The 25,015-nt window shown below is 30.0% G+C and overlaps 1 protein-coding gene across 1 annotated transcript; it reads right to left on the bottom strand.

The window, feature by feature from the left end:
• Nucleotides 1-16,102: 16,102 nt before the first annotated feature.
• LOC114188367 lies at nt 16,103-17,614 on the bottom strand. The gene is made up of 2 exons (XM_028076958.1): nt 17,346-17,614; nt 16,103-17,207 (listed from the first exon to the last, which is right to left on the bottom strand). The coding sequence occupies exons 1-2, from the start codon at nt 17,612-17,614 to the stop codon at nt 16,103-16,105; spliced, it is 1,374 nt and encodes a 457-aa protein (XP_027932759.1).
• Nucleotides 17,615-25,015: the final 7,401 nt, after the last annotated feature.

Genomic DNA, 25,015 nt, shown 5'->3' with positions numbered 1-25,015 from the left:
TTACTTGTTCTTGCATTCCCAAACCATTTTATTTGAAGTTGACACTGAAACGTCATATTCCTGAAATCCCTAGATTATGTACGAATATAAATTTATTTAAATACAATATTTCATGTCTTATTTTAATAATTTTTTTACTATTCTATATTTAATTTATATTTATTTAAGTTGTTAACAAAATTATTAAATTTTATTTTAACAAAAATGTAATATCACGTACGTGGCATTTTTTTCCAACCTTCTTAAAACCAAACCAGGTCTCACCTCTTTCTCTTCCTTTCCTCTTAGCCTTTTATCTTTCTCTCAAACTTTTATTCTTCTCTCTTCCACCATCAATGTCTGTCCTCCATCCCTCATACTGATTTTTTTCTTCTCAAATTGGTAACACCTTTTCTTCGTTTTTTCGTCATTCTACTATATTTCTCTGTTGGATGTATGTTTGGCTCTTAGATTCATGGGCACCGTGAATAAAACCAAAAATGTTTCAACTTTTATGTGATTTTTAGTTCTTCCACTCTATTTAACAACTTTTTTTTGTTGTATTTCTCTTTTCGATTTTTTTATCTCTAACTTACTTTCCTTTGTTTTATTTTTGTGTTGGATTGAATTTTTGCTCTCAGTTTCATGAGTATAGTGAAGAACACGAAAAATGTAATAATTTTTTTTTGTTTTTTTGTTCTTCTACAATTTTTAACTACTTCTCTTTGTTGTATTTGATTTTTTGCTCTCAGATATACTTTTTTTTTGGCTTGATGTTTTACTCTCAGATTCATGAGCATAGTGAAGATCATGAAAAATGTAATAACTTTTTTGCGTTTTTTTGTTATTATACCATATTTAAGTACTTTTCTGTGTTTTAATTTTGTGTTGAATGTATGTTTTGCTCTCACATTTATGATTACGATGAAGAAGACCAAAAAGGTCACATTTTTTTGTTGTCTTTCATTTTTGTTTTTTTTCTCTATGATTTTGTTTACTTTTATAATATTTAACTAATTTACTTTGTTTTATTTCTCTATTGGATTGTATTTTGCTCTCAGATTAATGAATACTTTGTGGAACACTACAATGGTAAGAACTTCTCTTCTTTAACTATATTTAATTACTTACGTAGGTTGTATTTCTGTGTTGTATTGATGTTTTACTCTCAAATTGATTAATACCGCGTGGAACACCAGAAATGTATGAGCTTTCCTTTTTCTCACCAATTTTTTGTTCTTATATCATATGCAAATGCAAGATTCATCAAAAAGGTCAAAGCTTTTATGCGAAATGTTCCAATGTACTTATGAAGAACAAAAAAAAAAGGTCAAACCTGTTCAATCAATTGTTATCTGTGAAATGATTTACATTTTTTAAACTTGTATCCAAGGTCGAATATTTCATTTTTACTACTTCATTCATTTAAATTATTTATCAACGTTCATAACATTCTCCACTCTTTAAAGGATTTCAATGAAAGATTGTTAAAAGGATCTCTATGTAATTTGTTAGTTCCCAATGAAATTCAATAAATTTGAACCATCATGAGAAATTGTTGTGACTGTTAGAATACCTATCATTATCATATTGTCTTTCTATTTTTTATATATATATATATATATATACTCCTAATGGGAACTAAATTTTCTACTTCATTATCCATCTTCTTCTATGTGCCTAATATTTTTCTCTCTTACCAATCTTCTTCTCTTACAATTCTTCTATTCACCATGGAATCCATACAAACTCCACAATCCATACGTTATGGTGAAGTTATGGCAGGAATCATTACGATGTTTTTCAAATACGAGGTGCTTGCTTATCTTTAATTACATTATCATAATTGACCATCAATTTGCCTATTATTTGTTTTGAATTCTTTTCTTTTACAAGGCATTTGGACACATTGATCGAATATTCCTAATACATATTCCAAATGAGATCGATTCACAGTGGTCCGTTGGTGATGATGACCTTAATGTTCACCAGGTTACATACAACATGGATATTCATAATCCAATGATTACCCAATGTTGGGTGTAAGGCTCGGGAAAATTAATTAATTAAATAATTGATTAATTAATAAATGCGGGTAGAAGGCGTCTTTATGATATTAATTGTTGTTTAATGTGACGTGGAAAAGTACTAGCTTATGTGGTTGAGAGTACTTTGATTGTATGAGAGGACTTGAGTTCGAGTCCTATGTATGCCAATTATGTGTTGTTGTTTTATTATTGATTTTAAAGATGTGTATGATGATGTGATTGGTATTGTAAACTTATGTTGATTTATGTATATCACCAAATGTGGTTTGGCATAGTGGTTATGCTTTGTTCTTGTGAGTGGGAGTTCACGGGTTCAAACCTTGGTGGGCAAAGAATAAACTTTATTTTTGCTAACTAATAGTTGTGGTATGAATGTGAAGGGGTAAAGAGAAGCCTAGCATGGGAGTTTGGGAGAGTGAATTGAGTTTTGAATCAAGGGGGTTCTGTCTTCACAATTGTTGAGCACTCAATCCAGGTTAGGGGAACTGTAATTTTTTTATACTTTTGGTCACATTGTATGCTGAGATACTGTCCTATTGGTATGTTTTCCTATCAAATTTCGGGTTCCCCATGAGAGGGATTTGGGGTTGGTATGTGGGTATATGGTTATATTGGTATTTTACCTAAATTTATGTTTATGATGGATGTTGCATTAGGTACGCTGCCCTTGTGAAAATGTGAGGGCTGGGGGATGGTATTGCATTCTAATTATATTGTATGTTTGTTGCAATTGGTATGAGTTGCCTTGGTACGAAGTGAATTGTGAATTTGATGTTGGTAGCTATTGTTGCGTGCGTGATCAGAGTAGGAGTCTGCAATTCTCGCTCAGGCGAGCCAGGCTCGCCTAGGCGAGATTAGTAGAGACTCATATCTTGTTGCCTCACGAGCTTCTCGCTCAGGCGAAGAGGATGGCTTTTGAGCGACACCAACTCTCGCTCAGGCGAGTGAGGTTCGCCTGAGCGAGATAGTGAAGGAGTTGCGCGTGTTGAGCGCGATTTCTCGTTCAGGCGAGAGTTTTGTGTGTTTTAAGCGACCTAGGGTCTCGCCCAGGCGAGATGGCCTCGCCTAAGTGAGATGTCTTGGTCATGTTTTGGAGTTTTGTGTGTGTTTCAGCCCAGGCGAATTTAAAATGTGTTTTTAGGCGAGAAATGATCTCGCCTAAGCGAGATAACTTGATGTTGTTGTTGTTTTAAGCTCGCTCAGGCGAGGTGAGCTAGCTTAAGCGAGGTTGAGGGCTTGGCTTGGGCGAGAGGTCCCTGGCTTAAGCGAGTTTATATGAATTACTATGTTTTTATGTGCTTGTGGGTGTGTCTTGGCTGTTTATACCAAGCTAGATTGTATATGCATGTGGTGTGATGTTTGGGTTTGAAGGACTAAGTCCAATAGGGATCTGGGATGTGCTCGGTGGTTGGACACATGATGGGCATGGAACTGGTTGAGTTCCCGTCGGCTACCAATGGGCGAGGAGTCCTTGGTATGGTGATTGCATGTGTCGGGCGCACGATGGGAAATGGACTGTGATGTTCCCGTCGGCTACTATTGGGCGAGGAGTCCATAGTATGGTGATTGCGTGCGTGCCAGGGTCCAAGTGATGAGACTTGGATGTTTATACTACAGGCGAGGAGTCTATAGGGCAGGACTATGAGCGGGATAGGCTCATAGGGTTGGACCACGAAATAGTTAGTTTCGTGGGAGCACATGGAAGTCCCAAGACCTAGTTCATGCATATGACTCATGAAGGACTATGAGGTCATGGTTGGGTGATTTGGAAATTATGGATTTTGTAGTTATATGATTTGGGTGGGGAAGCATATTTATTTCATATATATCTATTTATGTTTTATCGTGCATAGCTCATCCTATCTGTGTGTGTGTGGCGATGATCGGATATCTTGTTATCTGAGAGCAGATGATTTGACAGGTGAGCCAGGAGACGCTTAGACTCGGAGTGTGGGCTAGCTTTGGGATTTTTGTACATGTATTATTATTATTTCGGTTTTTGAGATAATTATGTAAACCTTTGGGAGCCATGTGATTATTGTTTTAGTTTTATAAATTGTGGACTCCTGGTTTTATGACTTATATATTAAAGTTTTAAATTTCCCGTGTTTTTGGGAAATAGTTTATATCAAATGTGATATTTATTTCATTTCAAATTTTATTTATTAAAAATTAGTAATATCCCTTAGGGATGTTACACTGGGAATCTTTAAGATCCTTTTATGGTAGTAAGTCAGATAAACTATTTGTGTTATTCTATGTTGGAAATTGTTATTTTAGAATCTACTTCTCTAGACGTTCTGTAGACTCTCAAATCCAATCCAACTTCCTAAATAATATTGTCATCTGTCGTCCTTTGACTATGTCAAGTTGAATTCACTTCAAAGTTAAACTCACACAATATTATTGTGAAGCCAACCACTTGGTTAGCTATTTTATTCTATTATCTTTCTATCCATTATTTTTAAATCAACTTTCATAATTAATAAGTAATATTTATTTGTCGTCTTTTTGTAGTATTTGAGAAAAGACTTTGCCAGTTATTATCATAATAGTGGACTTTCGAATATTGTGCTACATGGACCTGTAGGAGAAGTTGAATGTAAGTTGCTAATAACACCAACATCTGTCAAGATAAGAGGTGACTGGAAGAAGTTTTGTGCACTTCATGATCTATGTACTGATAACCTAGTCGTGATGTCAAAGTGCTATATAATTTAATTTTTTTTAATATATTTAATTTGTAATTTTGAAGTTTTAATATATGTACTTGATTATCATCTATATTTTTAGTGTTTTTTTTATATTTAATTTCATCTAATTTTCGTTCGGTCCATGATTTAAATTGTTAACTTATTTCATGAAGTTAATGAAAAACATAAGTATTGAATGAAATCAACAAAACCTTTAAATCTCTTTTAATAATTATAAGATTTAGGTTAAGATTTTCTATTCCTATAAAAATAAGTAGATTTTCGCTTCCAAGAGTGTCTGCAAAATTTATATTTCAACGCAATGAATATTATATTTATTTCGATAAATAAATTTAATGATTTATTTATTACTTATTTGGTAATTTAATCACTCCACCATTCTAGCACGAAATCATTATTTTAGGTTCTCTTATTCCCAAACCATTTTATTTCGACTTCCCAAACCCAAATCTATTTATGTTTATACTGTAACATCTTCTTTGAACCTATTACACTTTCAACTAAATAATAATCATTGAACTGCTGCATTTCTAACACGAAATCATTATTACACTTCTCGCATTCCCGAACCTTTTTAATTCAACTTCAGACCGAAATGTCCGATTCATTAAATACTTATATTATGAACGAAAATCACTTTATCTCGCCTTCTCTGGTCCCATTACATTCTTTGGAAGCATATTCTTTTTTGAATATTGCATTATCAGAGACTATGACACTTTCTTCTTCTTCTTATTCTTCAATCATCACCACGACAACATATATGGAATAACAAAGGTAAACACTTATTTTCCTTATCCATTTTTTTGCGCTTCTACCTCATTTAACTTCTCATGTTTTTATTTTTTTTCTGTGATGAATTGATGCATGAGATGGATGATCTTATTCAACAAAGTTATGACCTTTTCTTCAACTATACAATCTCTTCTCCTCTTCGATCTTGCTTCTCACCATATTTTTCATAATCTGATTAAAAGAAGAAAGTTTAAGGCTTTTCTTCTTCTGTCGGATGTTGCTTCTTAACTCTATTTTTTTTAAATTATTTTTATTTAATATACTATTATTATTAAAAGAAATATTTATGAAGATAATTAGTCTCTTTTGAAGTTAATTTAATGAAAAAATTAAAGTATTCTTCACATATTCTTCAATTACAATTTGTTTATCTTTTAAAAATGTAATAATTTTTTTAAACTTTCGACCTTAATATACTTTTCCAAATATTATTAAAAAACTATTTTTTTCAATACCACTGTTTTTATCTATTTTTTATGAATGATTTTTAAATTGTTATTAGATTCAAAGTTTGCAATTGATTAATTGTTGATATGACCTTTGATCGTTTTCCAACAGGTACAAACGTATACATCACAGGAATAGTTTATACTCTCTCACGAAATTCAATTTTAACTTTTTTGTTGAACTCTTTCTTTACTGAAATTTGCATACTGCATTTTCATATTTCAATTTCATTGGCATACAGTGTCAGACTTCTTCTTCTTCAACTATTATCTGCAGAAAGGTATGAGCCAAAGTTATATACTATAAAGATCTCTTATATTCTCATCTACTTTTTTTTCTTGAATCATTATGGTTTTAGTTTTTCATTTCAATTTGAATTACCATTCTTTTTTGTTGATGAATCAAATGATGGATGAAATGTTCTTTAAATTTTTTACAGCATTAGGGTTTTTGCATGTTTTTAATAAATATGAATTATTATTGTTTTACAGTTTTCATTCAACATAATATTTTTTCAATGATTTTCACTTATCATTTATTAACGATTTATGTTATTGTTATTTCCTTAATGGCTGGAAAAGAACTTTTTTATTAAGAAGTTTTTTTTTTGTTTATAATAATCATGACAACTACACAATCCATACTTGGTTCACAATCCATACTTGAAATACAAGGGAGGTTTCTTTTCTATTTTCATTAAAGACCATATTTGTTCATAGTCATGGACTGTAATTATTTTTGCTTTTTCTTTTATTCTGAAGCTTATTTTTTTCTAGGATTTTGGCTACGTAAATAGACTATGTGTAATCTGATTATACATTGAACTTGGTCCACGATGGACTATCGCTGATGACAAGGGTAATGTTCACAATGCTACACTCAACATGGATATTCACAATCCCATGATTAGTGAATGTTGGTCTGATTGAAGAAGTTTCTATAACTTCCATTCATATTTTGAAATCCGCTTTTATGAAAGTTGTGGACAATCAAATATTGTTAAATTTCTGGATGATATTCGATCAAATGATCCTTTGACAGTTTCCAAATTAATTCATTTTAAGTACAGGCTTTCTAAACACAATTATAAAGCTAGCCACTTGGCTAGTTAAACATATTCTCTTTTTTTTATTGATCTTATTGAATCTTTCAATTTGTGCGATATTTATTGATTGTTAAATAGGTACCAAAAGCTTTTTTACCAAAATTCCACCATTTTGTTTCTAACCTTGGTGCATAGATTTTATTTTAGTTCCTTATTTTATTTGATTATTCATTCAATTAATAAAAGTAATAGTTACTTTTTAATTACTTTTTGGTTACATATTGATGAAGACTTTAAAAAACAAAATCTTTTAACGTAATAGTTATGTTTTAGTATTCCAATGTATATCATAATTTAGAGTGCTCAAGAAATTTCTTTCATCTCCCACGAATTGTGCAGATAATTAATGCCATGTCAATTCGTCTGTGTTGACTTTTCAAATATATTTTGCTTGGCTTCGTTAACAAGATTTTATCACTATTAGCCATATTTGACCAATGCTTTTCGGCATATGTACTATTCCGAAGGTATGCCCTACATGTATTTTTGTTTTAGAACTAGGGTTTATGGCTTTCTTTTATCTGTTCACAAATGGCTTTCATCTGTTCAGAAAATTTTTGGCTAGAAAGCATTGCTTTTTCCATGTAAGTTAGATTGCTCTTTCATACATGATATTTCTTTCAATTTTTTTTCAATACAATATTTGCAAATGCTCAGTTTTTTCAGAATTGTATTTCAATGACCACTTTAAAGAGTTTTATAAAATGTCTTTCTACCTATTTATAAATAGTTTTGTTTTCGTCTATTTGTATAAAACATAAGATACTTTTTGACATCTATAGTTTTCACAGAACCGTGATACTGCCTATTTTACAACTTTAGGTCAAAACTAACAATTTCCATTAATAGGTTATGCGTATGACTACCTAATAGGTGACCCTTTTTGAATTATAGTCTTCCCATAAGGTTTTCTTCTATAATTTAAATTCAGTTGTCAAATTTATGTTAGTAGTATTTCTAAAGTTATACACTTTCTACCCTAATAAAAGCTGTTTTGTCTTCTTTTACCCAGTTTCCAAATCCACATTTATCGTACGGATTAAGTTCAAACTTCAACTTCAACTTCAACTATACTAATATATTTTTAAAATACTATAATTCTATATATTTTTATTCTATATTAAATATTTTAGAATTTAGATTTATATTGTAGATAGTCTGTCTTCTATTTATATTCAATTTAAGACCGATCTGAACTGATTTTTCATCGTTTCATTTTGCATATAACGCGTGTGGGTTCAATATGTCTCTATGTGAAGTTACTCCAGCCAAAGAGAACTGAAACATCATTGCTAAGGTCATACAATCATGGTTTGTTCCATATTTTTGTAAACAAACACTAGTACAGATTTGATATTTTACCTCGTCTTATAGGCTTCCGTTATGGCGGAACCGAAGCCTATAAGGAGGCGGTGGCAATTTCGCAATTTCATCAACCTATATTGCTTCGGTTCTATAAACAACCGGTGCCGTAAGCAGTTTTAGGTCTCGGTTCATTAAGAACCGAAGCCTATTAGGCAGCCCAGAAATGAAAATTTTAAAATTGCGACCAACGAGAACACATTTGGCCTCGGGTGCTTTTGGACTGAGGCAATATTGGGTTGTTTTAGGCCTCGGTTGAAATAGAATCGAAGCCTATAACCCTGCCCGGAAACCCTAATTTAATAATTTCATCACCGCTCCCTTTGGCTTCGGGTCCCCTTTCACCGAGGCCATTGAGCCACTTTAGGCCTTGGTTCTTTGAATAACCGAGGCCATAAAGCCTATTAAAATCCCCAATTCGTGAATCCCGATCATTATTACATCTTCTTCCCCAATTCTCTCTGCACGAATGCCGCGCCGCCCTCTACCACCACCAGTTTCGACGCTGTCGCCGTTCGGGTTTTCGTCGCCTCTATCTCCTCATCCATTTCTCTCTGCCGCTCCATTTCTCTCCAAGCCACTTGCACCTCCATCAGACCAGCCACCATTCACAAAGCCATTGCAGCACCTCATCCACGAAAAACGCAGCAGGTCCACCATGCCTCGAAGGAGAAGAATGAAACCTCCACTGTAGCGCCTAGAGTCGAACGAAACGCAGCCCACCACCGCGCTTGGAGTCGAACACCTTTGACGAAGCACTCTTCCACGTTCACATGAAGCCTCTCTGGAGAGTCTACCTGCTGCAACTACATCATCAACACAAATCTGCATAAACGACGTTCACGCAACCAACTAAAATGCGCATCTAGAAGATCTGGAATGCTGGGAAGCAGATCTAGAATGTCGGGAAGCAAATATGGAAAGCAAATTTATGGCTTCAGTTTAGGCATGACCGGAGCAGAAAAACGCCTCTATGGCTTCGGTTGACAATCGAGGCCAAAAATAAACCCTTTTGGCTTCATCCCAATATGCCTCGGTTCTAAAACCGGGGCAGAATATAAAAAACAACTGGGGCCAAAAGCCCTTACTGCACTAGTGAAAAGTGTCATTTCTCTATGGAGTTAGTTATTCAAGACAAACAAGTAATATTAACTTACTATTTTGTAACATGTTCAATGAATACTTGATTATATTTTTAATATTTGATTTTTATGCATATTTTGCAGGGAGGCAAAATACATGCTTCCATTTAACGTACTCTTATTTACAAATTTCAGAATGAGATATCTGAAGGCAAGGTTTATCGAATCCAAAATTTCAGCGTTGCTCCAAATGGTGGAATATACTGAACATCACACCATCCTTAGAAGATCAATTTTCAGTTCAGAACAAAAGTTACTTTACTTGATACGAAGTTGGTTCCAGATATCAAACCTGATTACATACCTTTGTCTATATTATCTTCCACTAAATTTGACCAAGATTATTTAGCAGATAAGTTCATATGTAATAGCTATTTATGGTTTTTTTTTCTTACTATTATTTGTTTTAAATTATTGAATCCTGTTATTATGTAGATATCTTAGGAGTACTGGTAGGGGTTGGAACTAAACGAGAGCTGCAAGTAGATGGAAATAAAACAAAATTGAATATCATTGCCATAGAAGCTTATGGGTAATACATATTTCAAAACTTGAATATATATATATATATATATATATATATATATATATATATATATATATATATATATATATATTGTTGTATCTTAAAACATTTAATTTTTGTATACCTAGATGTCAATTGTAGGTTTCACATTGAATGTACTTTGTTTGGCACTTATGTTGATGAACTGAATGATTTTCTTTCCACTGGAGAAGTACATAATGCTGTAATAAGTATAAAGTTTGCTAAAGTTAAATGCTTTCAAGGTATATTTTTAATATTCATGAGTTCTTAACTCCATCACAAGGCATAACTAAGCTTTCACAAAGCTTTAAACATAGTGTTGAAGATGAGTTCTTAAGCCTTACACCTAGGAATGACATACAAGGTCTCAAAGATTGTAAACATATAATAATATGTGATTAGTTATATATTTTCTTTTAACATAATGAATTATCTGACCTTTTTTATGTCATTCAAAGGTAACCACTTATGTTGTGTTTGGAACCATTAAACATATTGTCACCTAGGAAGATTGGTGGTATATTGCTTGTGTTTGTAACAAGGCTGTTTATCTAGATTCTAAGATGTTTTTTTGCGAGAAGTGTAATAAGCATGTCATCAAAGTTTATCCAAGGTAATATTAAATTGATGTCTTAATATTCAATGTATTTTACTTTTAATTTACTTCAGTAGTAACTATTAACTTTTAATTTATGTATAATAATTTTTCAAATATAGGGTTAAAATTTGAGTCATTGACTTATCAGATTCAACAATATTTGTGTTGTTTGATAAAGATGCAACTACTCTTTTGAACAAAGGTTGCACAAATATGTTAGAAGGTCTTGATAAGGTAGAATGTTGTTTCTGAACAAAGACATTTATTTCTATTGTTAGTTGCATATTTCTTTTGAAAATAATATAAACTTTTCTTTTATATCTAGAATGTTGTTTCTTGACATTTGCTAAAGGAATTTGCTGAATTGGTGGATAAAAGTTTGTTATTTAAAGTCAAGAGTAGGAATGATCAGACCTTTAAAATTGAACAGTCTTTCAGAGTTAAGAAAGTATGTTTTGATGATGGTATAATTGATGAGTTTAATGATTCTTCCATGAAGTCACTGGTGAGAACTATGTTTTTCTAATTTATGTTTATAATTTATATTTTTTTATTATTTATTTATTTCTTTACAAACACAATTTATGTCAAATGTTAATGTTTTTCAAGGATGTATATGTTGGTAATGAAAAATTCAGCAGGGAAAAGGAGCGTATAATTAAGGATTCGTGTGTGGATGTTGTAGAGTTGTAGTTAATGTTGTAATACATTTTTTTGATTTCAATTTAATATTTTTAAAGCTTAAATTGGTCTAATATTTTTTTCTGTTTCATAGGATTTATTGAAGAAATTTACAAATGAATCAACTGATTATGGTCCCCCAGCAGTTGAGGTACCCAAAGATAATCCAAGCACTGATGACTCGAAAATCCACTGAAGAGGGAATTAGCAAAGAAGGTGCTATCATTGGACTCTATTGAAGAAGATAATATTCCTTTGAACATTTTGAAGCGAAATATTAAAAATCAAAAGTGAACAAAAATGATAGTATCTATAACACCCCATTTAATTAATAATTGTAATTAAAGGAAATGTCACACCAAAAGAGTAGTCTTAGAGTTTCCACATAACACCTTACAATAATCCAAGGCATACAACGATGCCAAACTAAACCAGATAAAAAAATTTAACAGAAATAAAATGGAAGTTTAAAGGACAGCCAATACATGGGTCGTGGCCCTAAAAGAAAGCCCAGAGTAGAAAATCCAGCCCAGATGGCTAAGCAGCGGAGTCACCGTTCCCCTGTTGACCGCGAGGACCTCTCGCATATGCTCCCATCAATAAATTGATGATCATCGCAAAATAGAAGAGCCACATACAAGACAACTAGACAAACAAATAGGGTAAGCTAGAGTAAAACAGTTCATCAAATAGTAGCATATTATTACACAATCCAAGCATTTTATATATCATCCAAACATGTTTTGACTTCTCAAACAATACACTAGACTTTCACTCGACTCATCCGGATACATATAGTCTGGTTGGATTCAGCGGATGCTTGGACTTGTGGTGGATACCTCTGCTCACCCCCGAGCTATGTGTTACAAGTGTTACAATGAATCAATTCCCCCACGCACAAGGTTAGCCCTTAATGAGTTTCAGGCCTCCTGCTACTCTCACCATAGGAGTCAGTCCGCTCTAAGTGAGACTAATTGACTCCTTAGAGCGTCAGGATGCAACCTTACCTTGAATCCTTACCAGACCATATAGATGGGGCACCACCATGAACACCCACTAACAGGGGCCATGGAATTACGTCCCGACCACTGAAGCGCGACCCTGAAAGTCTCACCTAGAGGCTCCAAGGAATCACGCACTGACACAGACCAATCATAATCAAACCAGTACTATTTAACATGCACATGTATATATATATATATATATATATATATATATATATATATATATATATATATATATATATATATATATATATATATATATATATATATATATATATATATATATATCATGTCAGCCTTAACAATCCATCCTCACTTGTATTTCATATTGAATCCATTCCACTCATCCTTCACAAATCACAAATGTAGGAGTGTATTTCCTACCAGCACCATGCCACATTCATTGATCCACATTCCCTCATATCTCATGTCAAACCCATACTAAACCCATCATTTTAATTCCATGAATCACCTCATACAAACATCATGCTCACCTCATATTAAAACTCATGAATCATAATTCCATCTTATTCATACAAGGTCACCCAATTCATACAGTTCATACCCAAGGTAAAGCATAACAAGCCAAACATGCAATTAAGGGCCCAACAACATGAAAGGTACAGTTATATAGAGAAGTCCCGTGCCAGTCTCGCTCAAGCCATAGGGTCTCGCTTAGGCGAGACTGTCATCAGGGAATCTTGCGAGACTCACGGGTTCTCACTTAAGCGAGTCGCTGCTCGCTTGGTTGAGAGTGCCCCTCGCTTAAAAGCGAGGTTCCTCACCTGAGCTACTCCTGCAGCAATGTGCCTCAAACCCTTCACTCGTCCTCGCTTAGGCGAGCCTCTCTCGCCTGAGCGAGACTGGGTCTCGCTCAAACAAAAGCTCTCCACCTGAGCTAGAGCTCGAGTTCGAACCAGTTCCTACAAGTCTCGCCTAGGCGAGGCTGGGTCGCTTGGGCGAGAACTTCGGGTCTCGCCACTGTTCATCTCGCAACAATCACACAATCACATCCCAACAACAACATAGTTCATCCAATGTTTTACACTAGTACCACAACCATATAATCACGAGAAACAACGAAAAATGTGTAAGAATCAATTTTCAAACAAGGGTCTCTAGCTTCCCTTACCTTGAATGGGAAGAATAAGGTCACGACACCGAGCAGCGGGACACCACAGCTCTAGAAAGAGATCACAACACTGTAAAAGCGAAGCGGACAGAGTTAAACGGGTTTATCAGTACGAACCCTAGTTGGACTTACAAAGAGTACGTTGAAGGAAGAAGAGCATGGCTGAGATCAACTTACATGGACGGAAGAGAGCTTGTTTGCACTTGGAAACGAACGAGATCCAAAATCCTAGCAAAGGAAAAACAACAGCCGCTCAAAGGGTGGAAGGGTTCTATTTTTCGGAAGTGAGCACAAATTTTAGGTTTAGGGCAGATTAGGTCTGAATCTTCCTTATTGGGCCAGCTCTTAGGCCCACTAGACGGGGCAGCCCTTAAAATAAAGGACAGAGAAATTAATGGGCCTTATAATATCAAGACATCTCTTTGTCTTTATAATGTTTTAAGACTTCCTTTACTTTAAAATCTCGATAATCTACCACTTTTATTTAATTATTTTATGCGTTTTTCATTTCAGATAACCTAATTTTTTAATGAATTATTTATGAAGTGTTACTTATTATATATTATTGTATTTAAATGACTATTAAAATTTCTTCATTTGCTAGGTAACAATTATATTTTTGACAATAAAAATGATTATTGCCTAAACAGAAATGGTTCCAGCTACAATAAAACTATTTTGAAGTTATTTTTTCATAAGCTTTATACCTGTTTACCATTTACAATAAATGTACTTTTAAATTAATATTTTTTTCATCACTTTTTTTATCAAAATTATTGATTCAATTTTAAACTTTTATATTTTGGGTTTTTTATATTATATTTGAAATAATTCAATTGTTTTATTTCGGTGTACGTAACAACATATATTTTGGACTAAATTATGTTTAACGTATCAGTTATTATTTTTCCTACCCTTCTATTAATATAACTACATTAAAGAAAATTTATTTCTTAAGATAAGTAACTTAATTTCTGTTACTATGATTTTAAATTTTTAATTTGCAAAGTCGTTTTAAATTATTTAATTCGATTTCTCATTTTAAACTACCTTAAATATTTTTATTCACTTATACTTGTTATTTAGATAATTTTAATAATAAATTTTTGATATAATTGATTTACGTTGTTTATTTATTATATTATATATTATATATTATATATTATATTATATATTATATATTATATATTATATATTATATATTATATATTATATACTATATATTATATATTATATACTATATATTATATATTATATACTATATATTATATATTATATATTATATATTATATATTATATATTATATATTATATATTATATATTATATATTATATACTATACATTATATATTATACATTATATATTATATATTATATATTATGTATTATGTAACCATTTAACCAACCTGAAAGTTCTATTGTCCATTTAACCAACCTGCCTGATATATCTAGTTCTTGTAGTATATATCTAATCGGTAAATCTGTCATCACTTTGACCCTATGGTTCTGGAAATAATGCCTCAAACGTCGAGCCGACACCACTATAGCCAATGCAACCTTCTCTATAGTCGAATATCTCACCTCAGCACCATGAAGTACCTTGCTTACAAAATACATGGGCCTTTGATCCCCTTCGGACTCTTGTACCAATACTGAGTTGACTGCATGCTCAGTCACCGAGATATATAACGCTAGATCAACGTCCTTCTCTGGTTTGCACAATACTGGTGGCTTACTCAGATATTCTTTCAGTTTTTGAAAAGCTTCCTCGCATTGACCTGTCCATTGAAATTTTTCATTTTTCTTTAAACATTGGAAATAGGGAAAACCCATATCCCCACTTTTAGCAAGAAAACGAGATAAAGCGGCCATCCTTCCTGTCAACCTCTGCACCTTGTTAACATTGCTTGGGCTCCTCATATTTATGATAGCTGCACATTTGTCTGGATTAGCTTCTATTCCCCTTTCCGTAAGTAAAAAACCCAGAAACTTCCCTGCTTTAACCCCGAAAACGCATTTCTTCGGGTTAAGTTTAAGTTGATACTTATTAATCGTAACAAATAACTCCTCCAGATCTTCGTGATGTCTTTTCTCTTCTACCGAGATGACTACCATGTCATCAACATAGGCATGCACATTTCTTCCTAACATGGATACCAAAATTTGATCCATTAGCCTTTGATATGTGGCTCCTGCATTTTTTAACCCAAAAGGCATCACCCGATAACAATAATCAGAGGTTTCTCCCATGAATGCATTTTTATCTGGTTATAACCTGAATAAGCATCCAAAATACTTAGCAAAGCACAACCTGATGCGCTATCAACCAACGCATCTATGTTAGGTAAAGGATAAGAATCCTTTGGAAATGCGTTGTTTAGGTCAGTGAAGTCAACACACATTCTCCAATTTCCATTAGCCTTTTTTACCATCACCATGTTTGCTAACCAAGTCGGATACTGTATTTCCCTAATATGAGCCGCTTCCAACAGTTTTTGTACCTCTTTGGTGGCAGCCTGAGCTCGATCCCCACTCAACCGTCTACGTCTCTAAGCTTTAGGTTTAGCCGAAGGATTGATGTTGAGTTTATGACATAAAAAATCAGGATCTATTCCCGTCATATCTGCTACACTCCAAGCGAATGAAGAAAGATTATTCTTCAATACTTGTACAATTTGTTGCTCTTGTTCCAGATCCAAATCCCCTCCAATCCTTAATTTCTTGCCTTCTATAAATATTTCTTTTATCTCTCCCACAGGCTGAGGTCTTCTTTCGGAATGTACTAATCTTGGATCTAACTCGGGATCTACTACTACTTCCGTTGTGCTAATTGAATATGCTACCTTCCTTCTTGTCCTGAGACTGTCTTCGTAACATTTGCGAGCCACTTCTTGATTCACTGCCAAAGTGACTACTTTCCCATCATTGGTAGGGAACTTCATCTTCAGGTGAACTGTCGATATCACGGCCCCCAATTTATTAATAGAGGGCCTTCCCAATAGCAAGTTATATGATGAAGGCGCATTCACAACTATATAGTGTATAAATATAGTTTTTGCATCCTCTTTTTCTCTAAACGTTGTTCTAAGATCAACATACCCTTTGACTTCCACCTGATCTCCCGAGAAACCAACAAGTACTCCATCAAAAGGTCGTAATTGATATATCGGTATTTGCAGCCCTACAAAGGTGTTCCAGAACATCACATCTGCCGAACTACCTTGATCAATCAGTACTCTATGAACATTCCTTCCCATCATGATAACAGATAGTACTATAGGATCATCTTCATGCGGGACTACTCCTTTCAGATCTTCGCTCGAGAACACAATGTCCGGAACTTTCTTCGGCCTTTCAATTTTGGCGGTGGTCATGACACTCCTGACGTATCTTTTCCTAGCCGAGCTGGTCTGACCACCTCCCGCAAAGCCCCCTACTATTGTATTGAAATCTCCTAGTACGGGTGTTTCATGCAAATCGGTAGCGGAATGAGTTCTGGATGGTTGTACATCTACATATGCTTTTATATATTTTCCCATGATCCCCTTATCTGCTAACACAGAGAGTTGGTTATTTAGAGCATAGCATGAATTGGTATCGTGACCTCCTGCCTGATGAAATTTACACCAAGCGTTCGGTCTGCTCCCGAGTGTTCTACGTGTGTTACTGGGATAACGCAAATGTTTAGATATTTCCGTATCTTCTAATATTTCCGCTGGAGTCAATCTAAAATTGGGAATTCTTCGAGTTCGACGATACTCGGTCCTCTGCTGTGCTACCTAAGGAACAAACCTGCGATCGGTCCTAGGGCGAGGTGGAGTTCTTTCTCTTCGGAAAGTTTTGACATCCCGTTCACTCCTGGTGTTTGTCAACGCCCTCTTATCTCCTGCTTTTTTGTGTCGCATGGCCTCTTCAGTCTCTATTTCCACTGCTGCTCTTTGTCTTATCTCCATTAAGGTCTTTGGAGGAATCCGATATAAGGATTCACCGAAAGAATTGGCACGGAGCCCCTTCACAAAGGCTTTTACAAGTAAACCCTCATTTGGATCGACCACCCTCATGCTAACGTTGGTGAAGCGATTGAGGAACTATTTCAAGGATTTCTCAGTATACTTTCGTACGTCAAACATGTTTGCCATCTCCACTGGTTTGGCCCTATTAGCCAAAAATCTTTCCAGGAAAACACGTTTGAATTCGGCGAACGAGTTGATTGTGGAGCTCGGAATAGTGTTGAACCCCTCAAGAGCAATTTCGGTTAGCTGCCCACAAACATTTTACAACGTATTGCATCGTTTCCGCCTGATATCAACATCCGAGCCTGAAACGCTTTTAAATGTAACTCTGGGTCAGAGCTTCCCGTGAAGGGTGCGATCTTTGGGATCACGAAATTTTGGGGGATCAGCTCCTCCATGATTGTATTTGACAGAGGATTGGCGTCGTTGACCTCGGGATTTAACCGACTGGAGTATCGGTAACCAATCCGGGTGGCATCTAGTATGTTTTGCATCTCCTCGTTTGCCTTCCGCAGCTGTTCCTGTTGTAGAAGTGCGTCTTCTAATCGTCGGTGTGTTTCTTCAGCTTCCTTATGCAGTCGCTCCCTCTCTCCTAGAGCCTCTTCTCGAAGAATATGCAGATCTTCCTCTGCATTCTTACAAGTTTCTTCCCTCTCCTCCTCTAACTGAATTTGACCAGCTTCCGCTTTCAGTTTGATCTCCTCATTTTGTCGTTGTAGCTCCAAGATACTCTGCATTATCTGCTGCCTGGTCGCTCCTTCACGCGCTGCACCTCTGTTTCTATTCATCATTAGCTTTGTCTCTTTCTGCTCGTTCTTTTGGTGGGGTAAGGATCGAATTTTACCGTAGCCCCACGGTAGGCGCCAATGTTCTGGTTCAAAAAATGTGCCAGATAATTCTTCACCAAAACAAAAAAGAAAGTGTTTAAGACTTGTTTAGGTCAAAAACAATCTATCCCTTGACCGTGGGAGTAAAACCTTTATTAATAGAATAATCGGTTGCAAACATTAAATCTTACAGATAATACAAAATGAGATTATCTTTTCCCCTAAAATATCTCTAAATATAATAACAACCTTACATTTATTCAACAACAAAACTGAATCACTTAAATGCTGAGTACAATTTTGACATTTTAACTTCAGCCCTACCCCGATCTTTTAGGAATCTCCTATCCTACCCGACCACCAGATTCTCCTAACCATGACCTCTGTAAACCACCGAAATTATCCTCGAGCAGAGTACAATATTATATATAATATACTATATATTATATATTATATATTACATATTATATATTATATATATTATATATTATATATTATACACTATACATTATATATTATATATTATACATTATATAATACACTATACATTATACACTATACACTACACACTATACATTACACATTATACACTATACATTACACATTATATATTATAAATAATATATATAATATTATATAATATATAATATATATTATATTATATATGATATATAATATATAATATATAGTATATTATACATTGTATATTGTACATTGTATATTGTACATTATACATTACACATTATATATTATACATTATATATTATACATTATATATTCTACATTATATATTATACATTATATATTATACATTATATGTTATACATTATATATTATATATTATACATTATATAATATATAATATATTATATATTATATATTATATCTAATATTATATATTATATATCATATTATACATTATATATTATATATCATATTATACATTATATATTATATATTATATATTATATATTATATATATAATACATTATATATTATATATTATACATTATAGATTATATATTATAGATTATACATTATACATTATATATTATACATTATATATTATACATTATACATTATATATTATATATATTATACATTATATATTATATATATTATACATTATATATTATATATTATATATTATACATTATATATTATATATTATATATTATATATTATATATTATATAATTATATATAATGTATAATATATATTATACATTATATAATATATATTATATATTATATATTATATTATATATTATATATAATATATAATATATTATATATTATATATATAATACATTATATATTATATATTATATATTATATATTATATATTATATATTATATATTATATATTATAGATTATATATTATACATTATAGATTATAGATTATATATTATACATTATACACTATACATTATATATTATAGATTATACATTATATAATATATTTTATACATTATATATTATATATTATAAATTATATATTATACATTATATATTATACATTATATATTATATATTATATATTATATATTATATATTATACATTATACATTATACATTATATTATTATATATTATATATTATATCTTATATATTATACATTATATTATTATATATCATATATTATACATTATATATTGTACATTATATATTATACATTATATATTATACATTACACATTATACATTACACATTATACATTATATATTATACATTATATAATATATAATATATAATATATTTATATATTATATATTATATATTATATATTATATATTATACATTATATAATATATTATATATTATACATTATATATTATATAATATATATTATATATTATATATCATATTATACATTATATATTATATATTATATATAATATATAATATATAATGTATTATATATTATATATATAATACATTATATATTATACATTATATATTATATATTATACATTATATAGTATACGTTATACATTATATAGTATACATTATACATTATACAGTATAGATTATAGATTATATATTATATATTATACATCATATATTATATATTATATATTATATATTATACATTATATATAATATATTATACATTATATATTATATATATATATATATATATATTATATATTATATATTATATATTATACATTATATATTATATATTATATATTATATAATATATAATATATATTATATAATATATATTATATATTATATATTATATATTATATTATATATTATATATAATATATAATATATTATATATTATATATATAATACATTATATATTATATACTATACATTGTATATTATATAGTATATATTATAGATTATATATTATACATTATACATTAAATATTATACATCAATACATTATACACTATACATTATACATTATACATTATAGATTATAGATTATACATTATATATTATACATTATACATTATATATTATAGATTATAGATTATATAATATATTTTATATTTTATATTTTATACATTATATATTATATATTATATATTATAAATTATATATTATACATTATATATTATACATTATATATTATACATTATATATTATACATTATATATTATATATTATATATTATATATTATATATTATACATTATATATTATACATTATACATTATACATTATACATTATACATTATACATTATATTATTACATATTATACATTATAAATTATACATTATATTATTACATATTATATATTATATATTATATAATATATATTATACATTATATAATATATAATATATATTATATTATATATTATATAATATATATTATACATTATATAATATATAATATATATTATATTATATATTATATATAATATATAATATGTTATATATTGTATATTATACATATTGTACATTATATATTATACATTATATATTATATATTATACATTATATATTATACATTATACATTATATATTATACATTATATATTATACATTATATATTATATATTATATATTATATATTATATATTATATGTTATAAATTGTACATTATACATTATACGTTATAATTTCAAGTTATACATTATACATTATACATTATATAATATACATTATATAATATATATTATATATTATACATTATATATTATATATTATATATTATATAATATATATTATACATTATATATTATATTATATATTATATATAATATATTATATTATATATTATATATAATATATAATATTATATATATAATACATTATATATTATATATTATACATTATATATTATATATTATACATTATACATTATACATTAGATATTATACATTATATATTATATATTATAGATTATACATTATACATTATATATTATACATTATACATTATACCTTATACATTATACATTATACATTATACATTATACGTTATACATTATAGATTATACATTATATATTATACATTATACATTATATATTATATATATTATATATTATATATTATATATTGTATATTATATATTGTATATTATATATTATATATTATATATTATATATTATACATTATATATTATATATTATGTATTATATATTTATATATTTATGTTATATATTATATGTTATATCTTTTATATCTTTATGTTATATATTATATGTTATATATTATATACTATATATTATATCTTATATGTTATATATTAGATATTATAGGTTATATATTATATATTATATATTATATGTTATATATTATTATATTTTGGTTAAATATTAAATATATAATTTGACATATGTTTTTAGTTTGTTTTTTTTTTAAAAAAACTCTCTTTTCCCAAGAAAGTAATAATGTCAGCATTCTGAGACTCTGACTGTATATCTTGGACAATTTTTTACGTCATATATCTTTTTGTATAAAAATGTGACTCGAACAGATCAAATGAAATAAGTTCATTTTGCACTCAAACCTTAACCTTTCCAACCCGCTTTCTTCTTCTTTCTATTTCTTTGTTGTCGATCTTGATAAAAAATGGAGACCAACTTTACTGATATTGATGAACATTGTTACATCTGTAACACAATGACTAGGTACCAATTTTCCAAAATTCATTTAAAGGACGAGGTACGTTATTTCAAGTACTTCTTTTTATGTAAGTACACCTTTGTTAAAAAAAATATTCTTTTGAACTAACTATTGGTTATTCAAAGTTGTTGGTTTTTGTTGATCGTGCTTTCACAATTCTTTATGATGAAAATCTTTAAAACCAGTGGAGTGTAACTGATGTTGACGGCAACACACATGCTGTCATTTACAAAAAAAAAAAAAAAGAAAAATCATTACTAATTGAAGGATGATATGATTTAAGGAGTTTTTACAAACCACAACATGGTCATTGTATCTACTTTGGATATGTGGGAAATTCTTGCTTCCAAATCACTATTTTTCCAAGGAAGTGCGAACCGTTGTCTATCGGTAGGTTTTCTAGAAAAATTGTGACAGATGAACCTCTTTCCAGAGGTCTGAAGAGGCATTTTACAATAGGTCTAACTCCATTGCAAGTTCGCACTAGCCATTTGGTGATTCTTATTAGTTTTTTTTACATATTTATATTTATATTTGAACAATTATTTCAATTTGTAATGAGATTTTTTATTTTTTATTTTTCATATAGCCATGTAACAAATATTTTTTTAGGATTTGCCCGTTGACTTTGGCGATCTGCGTCAAGGAAAATTCAAGAATATTGTGCTTCATGGACCTTAAAAGACTATCAAGTGCAAACTCTTTTTGAGAAATACTCCAAAGAAGTCCAACAAAATTCGAAGTGGTTGGAAGTAATTTTGTACTATTCATGGACTTGATGAAACTCTGGACCTGGTCTTTGAAGTTGAGCAAATGAAGTGAAATCAGCATGTCAAAGTGTTGACTTATTCTAATTATTAATCAGATGTTAGTTTATGTTTTTTGTTTTTGAACTTCAAAATGTAGCATTAATCATTTTTGAATTATATGCTTCTATATATATATATATATATATATATATATATATATATATATATATATATATATATATATATATATATGTACTTTTGGAACTTCTACTTTTAATATTGACATCAATGCCTATGTATATATATGTTGAATAATAATTGTTGTTGTCTATTCTGTTTTACCATTTTTAACATACTTTAATTGTGCACTACTTCAAATTGAAATGAATACATTACATTTTTTTATACTTATTACACCTTTGCGTACAAACATTGTTGTTGTTATCTGATTTTTTAGTTGAAAGGTTAGTGGTTTTAATTTTCTGTAATATGTACACGTAAATTTCAATTTTAATGCTTAAATTGGGTTTGATTGAGGTAGTTTTTTGAAAGAACATTTGATTTAAATATTGTTAAGAAAATCACCTACTAAAGTTTTAATGTCGAGTGGAGAAGATATTGAAACTTTTATCTTTTAATAGATCATTATGTTGTGAAATAAAGAAATAAGTATGATATATGTATAAATTGTTATTTAAATTTTAATAAACCGAAAGATTGAACTTGAATATTCATATAAATATAGGTTTAATCTATTTTGGCAGAAAAAACCATTCACAACCACCAATTCATGAATAATATTCTACATAGGAAGCCATTAACTGAGTTGGATTTGAGTAAGCTATTATTTTTCTGAAACATTTATTTTATGTAGATGAAGTTGTTTTATTTCTTGTCATACATTATGAAAAATAATTTGCAGATGTGGACAATCAATTCAACAACTTTGAAAATATAAATGCAATATGTGGAACAAGTGATTGTAAGTGTTTTTTTTTCTTCAATAATACACATCAAATTTGATTTATAAAATGACCACTTGACTTGAATGCAAATGCAATTGTTGAAAATCACATACAAAGTTGTGGAAGTGTTATAACTAACAATGTTAATATTTCTGAGAGCAACAACTAATACAACTACTCATAAAGTTCAATTTTCAATCCATCAAATATGCCAGCCGATTGTATGTTTATTTACATATTGTAATTTATGAAAGTTAACTTATTTTCAATTACCAACATTTTGTGTACTGAAATACAGTTGTCTAGAGGACTATACTACAAAGTAATTCAAGTTCTAACGACAATGGTAAGCGTAATGATACTAACCAAATAATAACATATTCTACAAGTTAGTCAAGTTTAACAAACATATATTATTTATTGTTTTATAATTTTTATATATCTATTATAAGGTTCTACTGAAACCTACCTTGCAATGTGGGAGTTCTAAACGTTTAAATTCCTATTATGTTGTTCCTAAGAATAAGTCTGTTAAATATCCTTTTAAAGTGATTCAATCGCTTCAAAAGAAATTCAATTATGATGATCAAAGAAGAACATACCGAGGAAGTTTAGAAACAATAAATCATTCAAGAGGAACATAATCGAATGATGGTAATTTGAAACTCACTTAGACCATTTGATGTGGACCGTGTCCAAAATTAGAACCATGAATTTAATTATTTTTATGTCATTGTTAACAAACTGCACATTTACAACAAAACTTTATTCCAAAGCAGACCTAGGGTAAGTATATAACTTTATATGTTCATACATG

This window comes from Vigna unguiculata, chromosome 6 (genome assembly GCF_004118075.2).
Source record: "Vigna unguiculata cultivar IT97K-499-35 chromosome 6, ASM411807v1, whole genome shotgun sequence".
Lineage (NCBI taxonomy): Eukaryota > Viridiplantae > Streptophyta > Magnoliopsida > Fabales > Fabaceae > Vigna > Vigna unguiculata.
Note: the sequence above shows the minus strand (reverse complement) of the source record. Positions and strands in the feature narration are given on the sequence as shown.

What these genes read in the sequence shown, in the direction of transcription:
- LOC114188367 (XM_028076958.1), bottom strand. Translation starts at nt 17,614, where the DNA reads ATGAGGGTGGTCGATCCAAATGAGGGTTTACTTGTAAAAGCCTTTGTG. An exon ending in CGCCCTAGGACCGATCGCAG is followed by an intron (nt 17,208 to 17,345) that starts GTTTGTTCCTTA and finishes TAACACACGTAG; the next exon opens with AACACTCGGGAGCAGACCGA.